Below are 17,929 nucleotides of genomic sequence, written 5' to 3' on the forward strand. Positions count from 1 at the left end.
TCTTTGCCAATATTTCAGTGCGTCCTCTCAGACCAGATCAGAGCACAACTTCTTCCCTCAACATCCAAATATATACATTTCCATGATTACCTTGACATTTAATATTGTTGTGTCATGTGGTCCTTGCTTTTGAATTAGAGTTTTGCTTTTTCTGTGCATTGTTTAAATAATAGTCAATTTGCCATATATGTGAACTGCTTCATTATTCATAAAAACATCTCATTATAACTACATTGAAGGCAGTTGCAGTGCATGGACCTCCATTTTTCTTGTTCCACTGATAAACACAAAGAGACAGTCATTAATGGAAAAAGGCAGTTTATTGCAACAGAAAAAAACAGATAAATTAAGGAAACACACTTAATATATGCAAAAAGAACAGACAGCTGTTTTGGCTAAAGTGAAACAAATGAGTGCAATTTGATAGAATAAATAAATAGATGTACTATGATGGTTTGTGGTGTGTGATTACTCGAGCAGGAATGATATGCACTTTCAGGGGCATCAGACCCCAGAAAACTCTCAGTCAAACACACGAAATGCACAGCGATGTGACTGTGTAAAAACTCGTCCCTCTACTTCATACTGATCATCTTTATCTCTTAATCACACCTCTATTTGTTTGTGGCTGCATCCATAGAGCTGCCAGGACTGTTTTGGTTACATTTTGACGAGAAAAAATAAGAGGAAAACACAAACAGCAGGCCAAAGGCGCACAAACACTGAGATGATGCCGTGGGAGGAATACTTCTTTAGGAAATAAACTGAAGCTTTGGAAAAGGTATGGCAGAGGGATGGTATGATGCTGGATGCAGAGATTCACAGATAGTGCAAAGTTGTGGTGGGAGAGGATGAGGGAAAACCAAGATGGATCCATTCTGCTTAATGACGACTTGTACAAAAATCCAGAGATGGTGCCACAACTTTTCTTGTGTTGTATTCTCATGGAGCCGGATGGACGGTGGGAGCAGGGTATTGGTCAACGCAGCATCACCAGGCAGACAGGCTGGGGGGGGGTTACTCTCACTCGCGGGTGGCTTGGAGCTCCTAGCTGGGCGAGAGCGCAGGGCTGGGGTCAGTGCTGATGTTGACCAAGCACTCGCTGGACTTGAGGCTCGCCAGAGACTTGGAGCTCGGTAAAGACACAAGAGAGCCGCACAGACCCAGCATGGATGGAGTGTTGTCTTTTCCTGCAGGGACAAAACGGATCAGCTGATGAAAATGCATACTTCAGGCTGCCCACATTGAAGACCATAAACAGGCATCAAGCCTGCCTTTGTATGAGTATGTACATGTGCAAGGGTGGATGTCACTGAGGGGCTTTTATACAGCTGGGAAGAGTAGAAATATTCCAATTGGAGCAGGAGCACTGTGGCAGTAGTGCTGTGCTTTTTATGCAAGAGTTATGAAAGTAAAGCTAAGCACATTTTTAGACATTGTTAGGTATATTGGCATAAAATAGCTGAACCTACATGTAACTTTATCATTAGCGGAAAAAAAGAATTTAAACCAATAGAAAATCAATGGAAGTTTTGACTTTCCATAACGATTTCATGACATTGTAATACTGGCGTAACGTCTATGAGTTCAATATCATGTTACTGTATGAACTGTAACGAATATGTTGTTGTGATGTGCTCAGATAGCACTTAAAATGTCAGTTCACCTGCAGACGTCCAGGCAGCATCTCCGTTCTGTCTCCCATCAGTCCTCTGGGAGTCAGAGTTCAGGCTGACATCAGCAGAAAGTTGCTCCAAACTGTGGAAACTCCTCCTGGTGGGACAGACATAACATGATGGCACAAATAAAATAACTGAGTACAAGACTCTTTACTTTAATAGCAAGTATTCTTCCTCCTACACTTCATATCCATTAGGAATCAACATTAGATGAGGTTTTATCTTCCTCCATTCACACACTATCACCCTGCAGTCAACGCTTCTACCAACTTCTGCAGTTCCAGTCTACATCCCTTTTTTTCCCAGACTCATAAGAGTTCACCGTGAACTTTGAAATCGAATCAGTTCATATTTGAGTTCTCTTTCTACTGGTCAAAAATCTTTGTAACACTAACTCACATCTGGCTTTTGTCTAAAATGGGAATGGAGATAATCGGCATTCACTCCCGGGTCAGAGGACTCGAATTGGCTCCAGTTACAATAAACAGTGTCGGAAATGTGACACCCGGGAGGACAACTGTGAGGTGAGAGGGCCTCAGTTTGGATTTGTTCGTGACACAGTGGGGGAAAAATATTAGAAAGGTTAACTCCTCTAGTGGCAATGGGAAATGAGTCAATCTCCTTTTTTAGCAGGTTTATCTGTATACCTGCTAATTGTAGAGCTACAATTAACAACTGGTCAAAATTCAATGAAATTCCCAGAAGTCAGACTTGAGATATAATGTTGTAGACCCCACAAACATGTTTTCTGAGGTGGCCTTGATCCTGACCTTTGACCCGAGACAACCCAAGTCTGATCAGGTACTTTGAGAATCAATGTGAACGTTTGTGCAAGATTTGAAAGGATTCTCTCAAGGTGTTTTTAACACATTCATGAACAAAAACTTTACTCTTTGAGGTCACAGTGACCTTTGACCACTAAAATCTCATCACATAGAGTCCAAATGAACGTTTGTACCAAATTTGAAGGAATTCCCTGATAGTGAACCTGAAATAAGTATTCACAAGAAAAAATGTGTTTATTCGTGAGACTTTTGAACTTTGACCTACAACATCTTATCAGCACATTCTTGAGTGCAACTGAATGTTTTTATCTAATTTGTAAGAAATTCCCACAAGGAATTGTTGAGGTGTGATGTTCAGAATGGGAAAGAGAGACAACTAGAAAACATGCAACCTTTAGCCACTGGCATAAAAAGACATAAATATGAGACGGACAGAATGTGTGCGTGTGTTCACCTGCGGAACAGTTTGACATTGCCTGTGTTGTTTCGGATGGTGGACCACTGGTTGACCAGCGGGATGGAGAGGTTTTTGGCCAGATGGGAGGAATCGCAGGGCATGAGGGACGAGCTGGTAAATCACAGAGAAAACAAGGTTTCAAAACATCTGCACACTCAAATATGTACAAATATATAATTTCTTTATTTACAAGCTTTTTGTCAGAGTCCTTCTTTAAGGTTTCAGATGCATGTAGGAGTTTAATGTCTTCAAGCTGCAGCACCTCAGCCAAGTCCGAATCTCTCCTTATTTTATCAAAATTGTATGGACCAAATTATTTAGGATTGATCTAGAAAAATGCATATTTCTTATGATTCTAAACACACTAACCCTAACCCTAAGCTATGGGGGGAAGTGTGGATTTTAGGGCATTCTGGGTGCTGTAACGGCACCAAGCTTCACGCCTACAGGTATTTGGTTTTCCCTGCATCGTGATCCACTTGAAATCAGATGGGTTGGAGTATAAAACATTCAGCCTCCTCCTCTGCATTGCATCATAAACCAATATAATCAAAAATGGCATCTGCATCAAATTTGAAGTCTCGTTTATTCTTCTATAGAGAAACATTAAATAGGTTTATAGACCAATAACGTGAAAATGACAACTGCTCCTAATTATAAGGTTATTTCAAAATGCCAATTTGACTTCCTTGTTAAACTCCTGCTACTAAACGTGCGCGTGTGAAAAGCGAACACATGTTTGAGAGGAGGAACACATAAGTGAATGTCATCCAAACAGGATCTGCTGTGATGATGTTTGGAGCATGTGGTTTTAGTTGGAGATTTGTATTAGCTCAACATGTTTTCTTACAGTTGTGCCTGTAGCTCCAGCACGATGGCCTCCAGCTCCTTCTTCTCCTGTAGGCTCTGGACCACCAGCTCCTCCACCTTGGATCTCAGACACTTGTTCTCCGTCTCCACGTTCTTCAGCTGGGACTCCCGCAAACGCACCAGCTCCTCCAGGTAACCCTGCACACCAAGAAACAAGGTTAGGATTTAGACGTCATGAACTGGGTACAGAAATGGATGTTGTTATGGATTCACCTTCTGGGCGTAGACGATCTTAAACCTCTGCTCCATCTTGCGGCACTTGTTGCTCCAGCTCTCCTCGTCAGTCACCAGAGGGATGTAGGGATGCTCCGGGACGCTCTCCTCGCTGTTGCTGCTGTCCACGCTGCGGCGGTCGTCCTCGTCGCTCAGGTAGTCGTAACTGCACGAGAACAAGAGGGGGCACGAGGGTTAAATGCTTGCACTTGCACACACGTGAACTGCTAAAGGTGAAGGGTCCAGATGGACTGGGTGGGGGTCACCTCTGGGTGAACTTCAGGTAGGGGGTGTAGTCAACCATAGCTGGAGATTTCCCGTCCAGAGTCTCACCCTTCAAGCAAAAACTGCAGAGAAAGAGACAAAAAGACAGACTGGTTGTCCAAACTGCATTAGTGACTTAGAATGCTGCATCCATTGCAGTTTTTAAAACCAGATTGAAAAGTGTTTTATTCACAAGAGTCTTTAAAAGGTCCAGTGTGTAAGATTTAGGTGAAAGGGATCCATTGTCAGAAATTGAATATCAGTTATCCTATGGATGTTTCATCTAAATTATGAGAATTGTTGTTTTATTGTTTTAGGGCGTGTCCTCACCTGAAGTCAATGGCACTCAGTCCAATCAGCATCCCGGTCAGAACTGTGGCCTCCTCTCTCAGCATGATGGCTCCATCGTCATAGAACCTCCTGTTAGGTAAATACGTGGTTATCACATCTGAACTCCCACTTAGACCAATTATGTGAAAATATTGTGATTCTGCCTGCAGCCAATTAGTGACCGACTTTATAGTAGAGCTGAAGTTCTAAACCTCTGGAGCAGGCATATATTTCCCTGGTGGACCAAAGGTTCAACTTTTCTACTTCTACAAACTAAGTTATTAGGGTGAGCACTCATAGCCAGCATGGAGGTGCAGTTCATTGTTGAAGTTTGTGAGTAAAAAATGGCTGTATATAAAGAGGGACCACATGACAGCTCCCCAAAAGTGAAGCCAAAGTGTCTCGACTGCCCCCTGGTGGCTGTCTGAAATGTAGTTGATAAACCTTGCCCCATCCATGTTAGCAGAGCCCAACTAAAGGTCAAGTACACTTCAAATACTTTTTTATTCAAAGAGGGTGTCTGTCATTTTTTAATCACACTGACGTGTGTGAACGTGTTAATTTTTCTGATGAGAAAACTCTTGATTGGTTGAGCGCACGTATCGGTGGAACGTTTAATACCAGGATTCTATCCTCCAAACGCTGACTCTCAATTACTTAATCAGCGCAAGATTTCATTTTCGGGATATTCCCGCTTTATTTCTAGACAGTGGGAGGAAGTGAAGAGGCGTCGTCCATACAGTCAATGGTTGTCCCTTTAAATCATTACTCTGACCTGGTGGTTCTTGTGTCTCTCAGAGCGGTGGACACATATTCAGAGAGACGCTTCTCCATCAGCGCCACTCGAATCCATGCCCGGCCCTATGGGAGGAGGAAGTATGAACAGAGGGCTTTTTTTTTCATGCATTTTTTTCATACACCCATTTGTGCATCGAGACATTCTTGCCTTGGCTCGTGATGTGCTGATGTTCTCTATGTTGTCGATGCTGGCAATGCAGTTGTTCTGCACTTTGCTGCAGGCCATGCGGAGATACTCCCAGAAACTGCGTTGTCCATCTGAGCTGAACCAGTTTCCAGAACCTGGGCAAGATTTAAACACAGACATTAATTATTTCACACTATAAACATGCAGCCAAGGCAACAGTACAGCCAACTGAGCAACCATGTATTTTCTTTGGCCTTTTTATCACATTATCACTTTGTTTCTGTGGTTAATGTCTTCATTGTAATATAAGAAGGAGATGTATATTCCAGTTTTAGGTTAAATAACTTCTTGCAGTCACACTTCCTGAGTCATATGAACTGATCTGTGCATCTCTTTCCTTTGCTATATGTTACCTGCAGTGTTACCTTTGAAGCGGTGGCTGAGGATGTGCTCTAAAATGGCGGCAAAGTTAATAAACTCTTCCGATGAGTCATCTATGGGCTCCGCTGTGTACTTTTCTAGGAGAGTCTTTACAGAGAATCTGAAATAGAAGCACACACAGACATTTGAATTAGTAAAGGACAGACAAGTAGAATAGGAAATAAAGTTCACTTCAAATACGAAAGGAATTTGAACTTTGAGTCAGTTGCCGGCTGCACGAGCCTCTGAAATGCAGCCGTGCACTGTATCCATGCTGACAAATGGACGACTGTATTTGAACCCTGCCACAACAGCAGGGAGGTTTTTTTCTTCTTTTGGGAACCATGCCATCTTATCATACTGAGGTCACCCCAATTGTTTTGTGTACAATGTACAATGTACCCCTTCAGTGCTTTGGCAGTGTTATGAAAACGATACAATTAATCCCCTGTCTTCTCAAGCCTTTGTGCACGCTGTTCTTCCAGGTCCCTTTGGGTCGTGTCCCTTTGAGCACTGGCCAGCATCGAAGAATGATCAAATAATTCCCTCCCCCTCATCTATACATGGTGGCCTGATCTATTTAGGGCTGGTAGTGCAGCTTCAGTTTGGCTTTTGACCTCACAAGCAAACCCTGCTGCACCACGAGAGAGACGCGAGTCAGCGTGCATGTTAGAAGCCGGGGATCGGACACGGGCTCGGGCTGACTGCCTCAGCTTCGATGGGCAACACTAGCATCACAGAGGGCAAGACTGCCCTGGCAGTGGGAAAGACCTCCATAGCCAGGGGGAAAACTACAGTCGCCTTGGGCAACTCCTCCATCTTCAGGGGAGTGACCACCACCTCCATGGGAGACTCTACCATTCAAAGGCAAAAGACGACCGTGGCTCTTGGAGGGGCCAGCTTCTCCCGGGGAACCACGACAACCTCCTTCCGCAAAGCCTTGATGTCCAAGCGCAGGACCACCTAGATGGAAAGGACCCCTGAAGCCAGGGCTAAGGCACCCAAAGCATCCCAACAGTCCAAACAAGGCTTTAACAATGAGTGGAAATCCCCATTCTCATCAAGCAAGACCTCCTTCACCAAAGGCAGGGTTTCGATCCTGAGGAATAAGTACGCCATCTCCTGGGGCAGATCCTCGATCTCCTGGAGCAGAACCACAGTAATTTTGGGCAACGCCGGCATAGCAGTGGGCAAAACATCGGTCACACGAGGGGAGACCACGAGCTCACTCACCACTCTGACTCTCACTCATGGGACCAAGTCTGTGTCTGTGGTCAAAACCACCCTCATCAGGGGCAAAGAAACGCACAGCAACGTCTACTGGAATTTTCAAACATGAATCCTGCACACACTTAAAAAAAGCCAAGGATTTGTCTGTCTGGTCAGTTTTAGCAGGTTAGTAGAATAAAGAGCTGCTGTGTTTGTGATCAGTGTGTGTCAAAGAGTTACAGATCAATAAGAATAAGAAGGATTCTCAGGTGCCAACACACTAAGGGAGTCGCGAGTCTAATGGGTTTGCAATCAAGAGCCGTGCCGAGCGTGTTATGCAAATGTGACAGCGATGAGACGACGGCTTACGGTGTGTCAACTTGGCAGGGGGGGGGGGGGGGGATGTGAAACAGCTGTGCGTGATGTATGTGGACACACAAATGAGGGAGTGTGTGAATGCTTTTCATCAGCACTGTGCTCCTGTTTATTGTGCATGTAAAGTCATCAACAGTGGTATAAATGTGGTATACTCGTGCAAGCTGATGAGATTGCTTGATATTCTGAAGTCTGTCTGCATTACCATAACTATACTGCCATATGTTACATAGAAGCTGACTGATGTAACGGTGCTTATAAAAGGTTAACATGTCTAAACCCTGCTTGGCTTGGTCGTTTTGTATTGGGATTTTCAATCGTCTAAATGTAGTAAAACGGAGGGAAACAAAGAGGGCATCGCTGGAATGGGTTGTGAACAGGTCAACGAGGACAGACACAGAGGGACCACACCTATATTTCAAATGGAGGGGCAACACAAATGCAAGGCGGGTGCAATCACAGCCTAAAATAGATCTGGAGAACATGGAAGACATGCGTCCTTTCTTTTATCAAATCCGAATCGATGCGTTTCGTTTCCTATATGGTGCATACAGTCGTACACAGAGGGAATATCTTACAATCAGAGGCTATAGGGAACAATGGCTCAGAAGAAAGTGATGTCACCGCAGATTGTCCCCTTTGCAACAATGTGTCCTTCAACTGTCCGGTGTCGTCGTGGGGATGGGACAATCGCACCACTGTCCCGGGCTCCCCAGATAGGCTCTGGCCACCTACGGCTGCCTCTGTCCATTCACAGGGACACATGGGTGGTATGTGGCCTTCCAGAGCCCACGTCGACCAGCTCAACGAGGGCATTATGCGACACGGGGGTCGTGCTATCCACGCTTAGCATTCTGGTCCTCTCTGGATTGCAGCCGATGTTACTATTCCCCGTGAGGTTTCGCAGAGCAGGGCGTGCTGCATGAGTGTGTGATGCTTCGCTTCGAGTGAGCCCCGAACCCCGCCGTCGAATCTGGGTCAGGAAGACAAGCTTCTCCTCAATGGGCAACACCAGCTTCACCGAGGGGAAGACGGCCCTTTCCCTGGGCAACACCACCATAAAGAGGGGGAAGAGCAGGATCGCCCTGGGGAACTCCTCAATCTCCAGAGGCAAGAGCACGACATCCCTGGGCTCCTCCACCATCACAAGTGGGAAGACCAAGATCGCCCTGGGCAGTGCCTCCTTCAGCAGAGGCACCACCACCACCTCGTTTCGGAAAGCCTTCTTTCCCAAGCGCAAGACGCTCTAGATGAGAGGGGAGCGCACTGCGGGGTGGGGGGACTGGCCGAACATGTCACGAGCAAACGGCACCATCACAGAGAACATAGAGACACCACCAAAGCAGCCGAGCAGGGTCTATTCCAACTGAGAGCTGAAACTGGATTAAATTTACTTTTGGAGCCTTTCACTTGTTGCAATAATGCCGGATTTATCAAGAACACAGGTCAGTAGCTGTCTGATAATGTTTTATGCAAAGCAGCTAAGTCAGGGTTTTAAATGTAGAGTAGAGATCATTAGGTAGGGCTCCTGCAAGTATGTGCTCTATGATGCCAGTTTAATAGCAAGGAAGAATATTGTGTTTTTAGAAAAGATGCTACATTGACGTGTCTTGCTTTCAGGAATCTGCCGAGAAGATACGTTTTGCTTGCAGAAAAAAGTACAATTCTGTCAAAAAGGTCACGGAGCAGAAGGGTAGCTGTTCATAAATTCCCTGTTTGTTCAGCAAAATCAAGTAACTCCTCGTTATGGAGAAACCATCAAGTGCCCCCAGTGGTTCCCAGGGAGTGTGGTCTCCATGATTAATGGCCAAGCATTTAAAATCATAACAGAGGGAAGTCAACTCTAGCAAAAGGCCTCTCTGACCTGATAAAGTGACAGCATTATCTCCAAAAGAGCATTACGGACGATGCTTTCTCTTGATGTGAAGGTGGGGGGGGGGAATCGCTGGCGTGGCTTAAATGTAATTGGTTGGAGTGTAGTAGCAACATGCTCTTGGTACGATTTGACACTGAAAAACAACTGCCGGGCCTCTGACAAGCTTCTTTTGTGCCCCCTCTCACTCCGCCTGGATCTCTGCCAGGCCCACTCTCAGCTCTGTCAATGCCCCCTTGTTCTCCCTCCCCCCCCTCTACTGTACTTTCACAAGAGTGTTTGATCTGCACACGACCAAAACTGCATTTATCGGCCTAACCTCAAACACACACAGCTTCACATTAACTCTCTGAACTTTTGGCTTTTTTCCTTTATTTTCTCACTTCCCCCCCGTAAACATCCCTGTGACTCCTTTCTCTTTCTCTTCTTATTTTCTGTCTCTCTCTGTAGTCTTGGCATAATCAGCAGGATCAGATGACACAGGCAGTCTCCTCACTGGCTGCAGCATTGTGCAACACCGGCCGGTGCTGTGCCGATCTTCCCGGACGGTTGCGGGGAGAAGTTCTGTGTCCTGGATCCGTCCCAAAACAGCCATGAGAGAGAAAGAAAGCTTTGTTCTCTGATGGACATTTAAGATTAAGAATAATAATCCGGGCCAAATCCAAATAGAGTAAAAGATGTAAACATTTAAAAACTACAGCAGGGTGTGTCCCTACCACTCTCTCACCCATCCCCTCTGTGAACAAGTGTCTGGGAAAAGTGTTTTGTGGTCAGAGGAGGTGTAGATGGATCAGGGGGAACGATGGACAGTGAGGGCGTCGGTCGGAGAAGAGTGCAAATCAGATGGTTTGAGCAAGACAGGGGGGTAGAGTGAGGACTACCAGGGTGCTACTGATGGTGAGAGAGCAGGATGATCTCCTGATGAGAGACTTTAAGTCAAATCTAGACAAATCTCTGCTGTAATTTAACAAACATGTCAGTGTCATAAATCAGGGAAAATAAGAAAAGAAACGTTACACAAATTGACCTAAATATCACAATTATTCCAAGACATGAAGATTTGTATTATTTCTTCAAAAGTAAGAGAGTGTCGCAAGATGATGCAACCGTCACCCGTTACTACTCCTCGGATAAAAAAAACAAAGAGCTACCCACTTGCAGAAGCATGTCCAGCTGATGTGAATATGTATTAGTGTTTACTAGAGAACAGAACGTTTTATTCTCTCTGGAGCAACTCCCCCACCGGCCACTAGAGCTCTGGACGTAGCTCCTCGAGCCTCCTCTCCCTCCCTTGTTGCCTTTGTTTATAGGAAGCAGCTCGAGGACCGACACCTCACGTCAGATCTGTCCAGTCTCACTCATCTCTATCTATGTTCTCTTAGGTTCACGTCAACAAGGATGACAGCGGCGGCAGCTCTTAGCCAAACATCAGAGTGCAGCATGAGGCCTGTAACACAAACCGCCCTGTGACCGCCTGTCGACGCCGCCATTGGTCGGTTCAGCTCAGATATAAACAAAAATTCAGATTTAGCCGCATGAAAAATTCCCCCCCGGCTGCAGAAAGGCTCAACCCTGTTGCCATGTTAAGATGGAACCTGTTGCTAGTGGCAACAGCCCAGTCGACACCGCTGTCACTGTGGTTTGATAAATATCTCCAGTTCTCTTTACTCTAAATAATCAAAATAAATTCCTTTTGGATTTTTGGGTGTTCACATATATTCATGTCTCATCTTCATCGTGAAGCCCCAGCCTCTGCAGGATGATACACACGTAGGATTTAAAATCATTTGGATGAACTCAAGTTGTAAGATTTTCTTTTTTTCAGCCATTATTATTTGAATGATGAGTCTTGGTTTCCTGTTGTAACGCCTCCTAGCCCTTGACCCCAGGCCTCATCCAGATACTGTTCCCTGTGGTGGTGCCAACATTCGATCAGGTTTCCCTTTGTTATACTCACTCGTCTATTGCTGTACATATGTGTCTCTATTTCAAATGAGTCGTAAAAACACTGCAAACAAGGTTATGAAACCCAGAGTAGCTATAAAGCAGAGTTTCTGCGCAAGATCGAGTCAAATTCACTTGTCTGTCTGTTGTGTGATCACGAGTGACGGACAGGGTTGAGGAACATGAGACAACAGCATGTGACAAATTAACAGACAAAGACGCCCCTCAAAATGTCATAACTTCCTCAAATGAACTGTTGGGAATTGAAAATGTTAATCTGTGTGTTCTGATTATATGTATAAGGGGGGGAAAGGTTCAGATTTTATATATACACAGATGTATAAGGGGAAATAAAGGCTTGGCGTACTCGGTGTACTAATGAAGCACTAACGTCGACTTAGCTATTGTCGCCAGGCAGCCAATGCAGCTGTGGCAGCAGCTGACGTGTCAGTCGGCACGGCAGCGCCTGGATCCTGTGTCCTGCATCCTGCCCCAGCCAGAGGGTCACCGCTGATTCAGAGACTCTCTCCTATTCCACTGCACGTTCACAACAACCTATGACTACTTGAATGAACTCTGACCAGAACGGCATCAAGAAGAAGAACATTAAAAGGAAAAAGAGAAAATAGGTCAGAAACGTCATGAAGGATGAGACATGCAGCGACACTGACACGCCTGGAGGAATATTACCCTCGATGTGAAACCTAATCAATGTCATGTGAAATGAAAGAAACTGTGTAGTAAGTGTTACTGACGGAGAGCTGATTGAGATTTATTTCTGTCTTGTCCGGTGTTTGTCCTTAAAATGCCTAAAATGATTAAATCCATCTTAGCACATTCAGGTCTGACTGAAAACAACGCTAATTTCTCTGTGTTGTGAGTCCACTGTGAGAACTTCTCTTTTGTTGCAGGTATACACTCTGTGTGGTGGTGTTGTTGTGTGTTTTTTTTGCTTCACTACACGTGTCACTAAAATACAGTTGGACAAAAAGGTCCTGGAATAAAAACGCTTGCTTGTGTCTCAGAGTTATTGTGTTTTTGTATTTGTGTACTTTGAAAGGGGGGGCGGTGCATGATGTCACTTCCTTAGAGCGCCTGCAAACTCGACATAAATACCTGTCCCTGTTTATTTATGACCACAGTCAACTTGTAATTAGAGTGCCATAGTGACTGTACTATATTTTATGGGGAACTATAAAACAACCAGAACTATCAAAGTAATAGCTGCAATCTTCCTACAAGTCTCTGTTGATGAATATAAATACTGCAAATACTGCACAGCAGGATAAAGTCACTATAATTTGATTTATCATAGCGATGAAATGATTGGTTGGTTGAAATAAAAAGGAATTGTCCAGGCTCTGAAAAATCCTTCAAATAAACACAATAAAACTCGCTCTTTGGTTTAACAACTCAATGTTCACACAAAGGGTTAATCCTCCGATCCAGGATCACAACCACTGGCAGTTTAAGAGCTCATAAGCTCCTAAAAGTTGGAAACTAAAGCATAACCCTCCTCCAAGGTTCAACAGTGCCCTTGAATTCAATTAAGCTTAATTGCTCACACTCATAGAAAGCAGTCCCTTGCATAAGCCTGGTTCTTTTTTATCAACAGCTAGGAAATATTCTCTAGAAAATCAGTGAAAATGTCCAAAAACAAACAAAGAAAGTAAAAATCAATGCTAAGAAAAATAACAGGTTCTTCTATGACCTATGTCCCATCCTTACACCAAGTTCTGCGTCATTGCATTTGGTAGTTTTTGCATCATCCTGCTAACAAATAAACAGAAAGCTGGAGGTAACTACTTAATTATATATCAAAGTAAAATATATTTATTTGAAGGTTACATCAGAGAGGAGCTCGACACCTGGAAAGAACATTTTTACAAAATAATTGTGAAGCTGCGGATCTCTCCTCAGGTGAGTTAATGATCGTCTCCGCTCACAGTTAAACTGATGGATGGTGAACAGGAACTCTCTGCTCCAGCATGACAGTGATTTATGGGAGCCATGGACTGCTCATCACAGCCTCACCATCAGCACTCAGGGTTCTCTGTGGGCCGAGGACCACAGATGGGAGGAGAAGGAGGAGGAGGAGGAGAAGGAGGAGGAGGAGGAGGAGAAGGAGGAAGAGGAGGAGTCCTTGCACTGTGCCCTTGTCCCACACTGACACTCAACCTGACTGTGATGGAGAAGAGATACCGATGCTGGCAGAAGCCGTTTCAATATTATTCCACTAATCTGATTCTCGTTTCATCATTTGAAAGTGCATTTATCAGAATGAACGGGATTCGTGCAGGTGTCTGAACCTGTTCAAAATAAAAGACCCTCCTATAAGGAATTTCAGAGGGATAAGGAATAAATGTCAAAACAAATATGTGATGCTAAAATAATTTGACAACAAAGTGCATTCAGGAAATATAAGTGCTGACATTAAAACGATATATAAAACGAATGTATCTGTGTTCTCATCTATAGAGTCAGCGGTATGTGAGCACACCTGCCTCCTCTTCATCCTTCCTAGTGTCCATTATTCTGCATCCATCTATTTCCTCATCACATGCTCAGTATTTTACATTTGATCATCATACGTGAGAGCTGATCCCTCTGCGGGGGGGGCAGGAGCATCCGCGGATGAACACAGCTCGGTGTCGTGATGTGTGTACCTGCAGACCGTGATGAGGTTTTTTCGCTCCACGCCGACGCTCCGGGCAGACGCCTTTTTCGATGTCAGACCCATAGCCATTGCTGTCTGCATGCAGCCCGACTCCATCCAGCGGCGGCCCCGGGGCCTCTTCGGGATCCGTGCCCAGGCCAGGACCCCTCCCTCCGCGGGCCCAGTGTCCTCCAAACCGCTGTCCTCTGCGGGGGGATCCGGGGAGGTCGCTGCTGCTGCTGGAGGAGGACGGGACGGAGAACAAGCGGCAAATTATACACGGTTCAATGTTACACTTCCGGGTGGACTTTTCAAAATAAAACCATCTTGTTCTTGTTTGGCTTCGACTGTGCTGACTGTTTAATAAGGGCGCTTTTATTTCAACGATCATTTCCGGTTTTAGTCAGCGTACGTCATGCCCTTGGTACTGATGAGAGTTCAAAGTAAATAGCTCTAAAGGTGTAATTAAAATCAGCACAAGGGGTCTTTAGCAAACTGCTTTTTAGTAATAGTTTTATTTTGCATTGCTTACACTCACAAAATAAATATGAATGTATTATATATTTTGGTCTGTCGGGGAAGAATTGTATTTTGGGAGAAAAAACTAATCTAGAAATACAGGTTTTAAATGTATTTATTTATTTAAAAAAGTATAGAATGAAAGACAGAAAGATAGAAAGTCCCATTTGTTTTCATGTGTGATAACACAATACTAACCAGGGTGATTTATGGGGACATAAATAAAATACGCCACTTTCAAATTTATATTGTTTCCAATATATATATATATATATAATCACAGAGGGAGACTGCATGCAGATTGGGCAGAAATGTGAAAATATAAAATCAAGATTAAGAAAAAATGTGTCAATCAAGACATACTCCACATTTACTCATGAGAGGATTGGCTAAATTTAGAAAATATATTTTATTCACCTGTGAAATCAAGTTTATGATTTTAATACAAATCAGTTTAGTAATATAATATAATGTAATATCACATTCTGGATTATAATGTATCTGGGACAATGACAACTCCAGAACACTAGGGGGCGCAGTCGACGTGGCGGTGATGGTTTTTATACTAGTGGCAAGATGGCGGACTCTGAGGAACCCAAAGCGGCTACTTGTACTTTTTTGTTCAAGAAATCCAAGAAAAAATTCTCTGGACGAAAGAGAAAGGCCAGCGATAGTGATAAAGGTAAAAATGAATCCTTTAACTAATGATTGTGATGTTTTAATGAGATCATCTAACGGTGGAAACGACGTAGCTTTGTGAACAAGCGAGGCTTGATGCGAGTTCTTGTTTTCCTCATATTTTTTTTAATAATGACGGAAGTAGGTAAAGAGCCCAGCTTGTTGATAATGTTAGACTAGTGAGGCTAACTCTGCTAGTTTCCTTTGGAGGGATATGACGTGTTTTGGTAAATATCAGTTTCTCTTTGTTTTGTTTTGCTGCATGCTACACCGTGTGACAAATAAGTAGCCATTAGAAGGTGGTTAATGGTGAACAAATATATGCACATACTCAGACGGAGTCAAGAAAACACGTGACGTGACTGACACCAGCAGCAGTCTGGGTTTATGGCACAAAGCATATTGGGTTCATTGGTTCATACCATCCGTAGCATCAGCAGAATCCTGGTTCCTCAGACCAGGATACAGTCTTCTACTGTCCAGATTCATCAAGCTTGTGCTCACTGCAGCCTTTCCGTTCTTGGCTGAAAGGAGTGAAATCTGTTGTCGACCGTCAGATTCACCAAGTCGTCCATTCTGAGTTAGTTTGAGCCTTCTGTCAGCTTCAACCAGTCACTGAGATCAAATTGTTCTTGGTGTCAACAATAACTGGAGCTTATCCTGAAGTCAAACTTGTTTTGTGTTTTTCAGATGCCAACAGTGATGAAGACGAGAGCTCTGTGGTCAGAAGAGACAAGAAGGGCACCCGAGTCAACCCCATGATTCAGATGGTACAATAACATCTCCCATGGTAATATGTTAGTTATAGTATAGTGAGGTGAGACTGACTAATGTCTCGTCCCTTTCCAGTCTAAGAAAGTAGAGCGAGAGGCTGTATCGTCCAGTGACGGTGAACAAGACAAAGAAGACAAGATCACTGTTGCCTACAAGTCTACACGATCAGCCGTGAGTTGAGCCTTCCTTTCTTTTTAATATCACATTTTTAAGAAACACGTCACCTAGTTGTGAAGCCACATCCTAACCAAAGCAAATGTGAATAAATATTTCTCACTGTTCTGCTGATCTTCAAAACAGAAAGCAGAGGGACCTGACGACATGGGTGCAACCGCGACATATGAGCTGGACACGGAGAGGGACAAGGACGCTCAGGCCATATTTGAGCGGAGTCAGAAAATCCAAGATGTAAGAGATGAGATGATTTTAATTCTTAATGTTACACAACTCATAATTGTTCTAAAAGCACCTATTTAATAATCAAGTGTTCCTTAGTCCACCTAGTAGATGTATTTTTCTTAGACCTTTGCGATAAAATGCACAACATCATACCTGATTTTTCTAACCAACCTTTGCACAGAAGTGAAATATCAAAACTATCATTGCTTCAAAGCTAAATTTACAGTTCCCTACTAACTGGTTTAACCCTTTTTCCTCCTTTAACAGGAGCTGACCGGAAAGGAGGATGATAAAATCTACCGTGGCATCAACAATTACAAAAAAATAATCAAGCCCAAAGATACCACCATGGGTAACGCCTCCTCTGGCATGGTCAGGTGAGTACCAGAGTGAAACATATTTGATGAGAACGATGACTGCTAATGTCATTAGTCGTCGCTTCATGTAATTTTCTTCTACCTTCACAGACAAGGACCAATCCGAGCCCCTGAACACTTGAGAGCTACAGTCAGGTGGGACTACCAGCCAGATATCTGCAAAGACTATAAGGAGACTGGTTTCTGTGGTTTTGGAGGTGAGCCGTAGATGAAGTACATTCAAAAAATAAAAATATTAGAGTCATCTGTTGAATAGATGCTGTTGATGCAAACTTGTTTTCAACAATAATGTTCTCCTGTCCTGCTTTCAGACAGCTGCAAGTTCCTTCACGACAGATCGGACTACAAACATGGCTGGCAGATCGAGAGGGAGCTGGAAGAAGGCCGATACGGAGCCAATGGTGGGTTCAGGAAGGGGAGATCATGTCAGTTTTTCGGTGCCTGCAGTAGCATTTATTCAACATCCCTGTGCTTAAAATCTAGATGAGGAGAACTATGAGGTGAGCAGCGATGAGGAGGATATGCCCTTTAGGTGCTTCATCTGCAGGGAATCCTTTAAGAATCCCATCATCACAAAGTAAGTCTCTTCCTCTTGTCCGTTTTTCTCTATTTCTACACCACAAAGAGCTTTGTTTATCATCTGGTGCAGTGTGTAAACAAGTAAAATGTCTCCCAGGTGCAGGCACTACTTCTGTGAGACATGTGCTCTTCAGCATTACCGCAAGTCAAAACGCTGCTACGTGTGCAACACTCAAACCAATGGCGTCTTCAACCCGGCTAAAGGTAAGAAGGGTCTGACAAAAGAATTCTGAGAAGAGACAATTAACTTTTTTTAAAGCAGAGTTCACATTGAAGATGTGTAATCTGTGACGCCCCGTTGCAAGTCAGTCATGTTGTGTGAACTCAAAACGACTGCAACACAGTAAACTGCGACTACGAAAGTGGTTTTGTGGGAATCCGGCTTAAGGGATTTGTGCGATGACTGCAAGTTGATTCCCTCCGGTCATGTTTTCTATTATTTCCCTTTATTCCAGAATTAATGGCCAAGATGGAGAAACATCAGGCTGCAACAGACCAGCCACCATCAGATGAAGATGATTAGAAACATCTCAACATTCCCCTTATGTGTTTGTCTGTGTAAATAATGAATAAAGTAACTTTTTTTAGACAGCTTACTGACTC

General features: G+C 43.9%; 2 protein-coding genes and 1 long non-coding RNA gene across 4 annotated transcripts; 2 read left to right on the forward strand and 1 right to left on the reverse strand.

The window, feature by feature from the left end:
- Positions 1-301: 301 nt before the first annotated feature.
- Positions 302-14,275, reverse strand: rundc3aa (RUN domain containing 3Aa). 2 transcript variants are annotated; one of them, XM_062408652.1, is made up of 11 exons: positions 14,011-14,275; positions 5,949-6,064; positions 5,545-5,678; positions 5,374-5,459; positions 4,599-4,688; positions 4,271-4,351; positions 4,005-4,170; positions 3,772-3,929; positions 2,919-3,032; positions 1,667-1,773; positions 302-1,190 (listed from the first exon to the last, which is right to left on the reverse strand). In XM_062408652.1, exons 1-11 carry the CDS (start codon positions 14,115-14,117, stop codon positions 1,048-1,050), a joined length of 1,302 nt encoding a protein of 433 aa, XP_062264636.1. In that variant the 5' UTR covers positions 14,118-14,275; the 3' UTR covers positions 302-1,047. The 2 variants fall into 2 exon arrangements, with proteins under 2 accessions (XP_062264636.1, XP_062264635.1); XM_062408651.1 differs by having other exon boundaries at positions 5,937-6,064.
- LOC133971344 (uncharacterized) lies at positions 8,777-12,363 on the forward strand. The gene is made up of 2 exons (XR_009924373.1): positions 8,777-8,972; positions 9,851-12,363. It is a non-coding gene; the product is annotated as an uncharacterized LOC133971344 (long non-coding RNA).
- Positions 14,276-15,063: 788 nt separating the features above from the next.
- Positions 15,064-17,920, forward strand: rnf113a (ring finger protein 113A). The gene is made up of 10 exons (XM_062407303.1): positions 15,064-15,201; positions 15,888-15,967; positions 16,047-16,142; positions 16,272-16,379; positions 16,638-16,747; positions 16,838-16,944; positions 17,059-17,148; positions 17,231-17,324; positions 17,424-17,530; positions 17,782-17,920. Exons 1-10 carry the CDS (start codon positions 15,096-15,098, stop codon positions 17,847-17,849), a joined length of 966 nt encoding a protein of 321 aa, XP_062263287.1. The 5' UTR covers positions 15,064-15,095; the 3' UTR covers positions 17,850-17,920.
- Positions 17,921-17,929: the final 9 nt, after the last annotated feature.

This window comes from Platichthys flesus, chromosome 16, assembly GCF_949316205.1.
Source record: "Platichthys flesus chromosome 16, fPlaFle2.1, whole genome shotgun sequence".
Lineage (NCBI taxonomy): Eukaryota > Metazoa > Chordata > Actinopteri > Pleuronectiformes > Pleuronectidae > Platichthys > Platichthys flesus.